At 60.2% G+C, this 2,377-nt stretch overlaps 1 protein-coding gene across 1 annotated transcript; it reads right to left on the bottom strand.

Annotated features, from left to right (window-relative positions):
* Positions 1-461: 461 nt before the first annotated feature.
* On the bottom strand, positions 462-2,131 carry LOC138083679 (secreted and transmembrane protein 1-like). The gene is made up of 4 exons (XM_068977502.1): positions 2,044-2,131; positions 1,509-1,823; positions 887-919; positions 462-637 (listed from the first exon to the last, which is right to left on the bottom strand). Exons 1-4 carry the CDS (start codon positions 2,129-2,131, stop codon positions 462-464), a joined length of 612 nt encoding a protein of 203 aa, XP_068833603.1.
* Positions 2,132-2,377: the final 246 nt, after the last annotated feature.

The following is a 2,377-nucleotide window of genomic DNA, read 5'->3' as shown; positions in this document are numbered from 1 at the left end:
AGGAAGTTGCTCAGCTTCCTGGTCCTCAGCCTGCTCTTCCCTGCACTTCCCCTCTGCAGAGTCCAGTCCAGCCCAGGCTCAGAGCCTCCTTACTTGGGGAAGTGGGGAGGATGGGAGGGATGAGAGCCACGCGCAGACACCTTTGCCTACAAGTGCATCCTGTAGGAACATCCCCCACCCGCACATCTTAGGTCTCCTGGAAGGAGCAGGAAGCCCCCATGCCACCCCCCCAGGGGGTCCTAAGGATGGGGTGGACTCCATGGCCTGTCTGTGGTGAGGCATCTGCGTTCTGGGACTGGGACTGCATTTGCTGGCTGGGGTCCTCTGGGGCAGGGGTTCTGGCTCTTGGGGACCTCATACTCCCCATTCTCTCACTAGTCTCGGTGGGTACAAGACCATGGGGCAGAGAGTCTATGCCAGGTCTGAGACGACCCCACCCCTGCCCCACCCACAGACCAGGCTCAGAGGCCAATACATTCTGGAGCTTGAAGTTCAGAGAGCCACACCTTCGGAACCAGGCCAGTGTGCAGATCAGCAGGCTGAGGAGGACTACCAGGGAAAGCATGGGGAATATTACCAGCATCTGGCCCGGTGTGTTCAGGATTAAGATCGGAACGGGGTATGCTCATCTGCCGACCTGCAATAAATGGCCGGGCCCTCCCTCCTTTGTTCACCTGTGCAGGAGGCCCACTACCTTGGGGGCACCCTCGAGGGGGACATGGCCTGTGGTTGGGAATCCCATGGGTGGGAGAGTGGCAGGGGGATGGGTGCATGGGCTGGGCAGGGCTCCCGGCACAGAGGGTGAGGGTGTCTGCGGAGGGAAGACCCGAGGGAGCTTTCTGGGGGCTCCCTTCCTGTAGCCCAGGATGAAGATAGGAACACCTACCTGCAGAAGGTGTGAGGAGCAGGTCTTGCGGGTCTGCCAAAGAGACACAGGGCAGGTTGGTGGGGCCTGTCCAAGGCCTGCCCTGACACAGCCCCTCCACCCCAGGTATCAGATGAGCCCTGGATACAGGAGTTCATGAAGGCCTCACTGGGTTCCCTGTCCAGGGCCCGGCTAGGCTGAAGGGTGCCTTCTCTGCCCCTCCCACTGTTCCTGGTCTGGGGCAAAGCTGGACCCCTGCTTCCTGTCCCCGGCGCTCAGGGTGCCTCTGGCTGCGTATGGACAGTTGAAGGGTGGTCGGGAGGAATCGATGGTGACTTGCGGAGTTTGCAGCAAAGCAAGGGGTGGGGGTGGGGGATAGGGGCGTTTAGGGAGGGAAGGCGCCAGCTCCCTGAGCAGATAGGGACAGTGAGCAGGCACACATGCCGGGGCTGCCCTGAGAAGCTCAGAGAGGGCACAGGTGTGGCGTGGGTGCGGCAGGGTGGAAGTCCTCTTCAGGCCTCATGTCCATGGCTCTGGGCATCTCAGCTGGGCAGGAATAACTCCTCCCGAGTTGCTCCACACTCCTACCCACCAAAAAGAGAAGCTCTTGGGGGTCAATGCCTCCCGACCCCGCCCTGCTCACCTAAGACGTTCAGTGTGGTGATTCTGATGTGTCTCTGGCCCCCCATCAGAGTCCACTTGTATTGCCCTGCTTGGGTGTCCCGGGCTTCGACAGATAGTAGGTACGCCACACCTTCCCAAATCCAGAGCTGCCATCCATCCTGGCAGAAGTCTCCTGGGCGCTTTACACTGCAGATGGGCTTCCAGGGTGCCGTGGGGTTCGCTTTGTGGGAGATGTTGATGTGGGAGACAGCGTTGGAGATGCTGCAACTCAGCGAGGCTAGATTGCCCCTCACAACAGAAACCACACCCTGGGTGCAGTTGGGGTTGTCCCAGGCTGTGTGGGGGGAAAGTCACACGTGTGGGTCATGGCTGGACCTCAGGACATCCACTGACTGCCCTTCCTGGCGTCACTGGCACTACCTGGAGCCTGGGCCCCTCCTGGTCTGTTCTAGGTCTCTCCTCCCACACCCATCTTGCCCCTGCTGCATTCCCTCCCACCCCACTCCACCCCACCCAAGCCCCGCCACCGGCAGAGTTGGGACCATGCAACTTACTTCCACTTTGAGCACTCCTGAAGGCGGCCAACAACAAGAGGACCCAAAGCATCCTGAGAGTGAGGAGAGGGGATGCTGAGGTCAGCATGGCCAGCGGGACGTGGATGAGTTTTAAGGGGTCCTTTGTCCTCCTTAGTGCTTTTGGGGACACTCCCTGGAGGAAGGAAAGCTGATGAGTCAGAGTTCCCTTAGGCTCCTTCGGAAGCCAGGGAGAGGGCCTGCACCCTGGCCAGGGTGGGCGAGAGACCCCAAGTTTCCTCCTGACCCAACTATGTCATGACCCTTCTCGACTCCTTTATAATGTGTGCAGTGGGACCACTGTCAGACAGATGAG

This window comes from Capricornis sumatraensis, chromosome 8 (genome assembly GCF_032405125.1).
Source record: "Capricornis sumatraensis isolate serow.1 chromosome 8, serow.2, whole genome shotgun sequence".
Classification (NCBI taxonomy): Eukaryota; Metazoa; Chordata; class Mammalia; order Artiodactyla; family Bovidae; genus Capricornis; species Capricornis sumatraensis.
This window is presented reverse-complemented; position numbering and strand designations above follow the sequence as displayed.

Coding starts and splice junctions, on each gene's coding strand:
- LOC138083679 (XM_068977502.1), bottom strand. CDS start 2,131: ATGCTGACCTCAGCATCCCCTCTCCTCACTCTCAGGATGCTTTGGGTC. Junction 1,824..2,043: donor CAGGAGTGCTCAAAGTGGAA/GTAAGTTGCATG, acceptor CCCCCCACACAG/CCTGGGACAACCCCAACTGC. Junction 638..886: donor GCTCCTCACACCTTCTGCAG/GTAGGTGTTCCT, acceptor CATTTATTGCAG/GTCGGCAGATGAGCATACCC.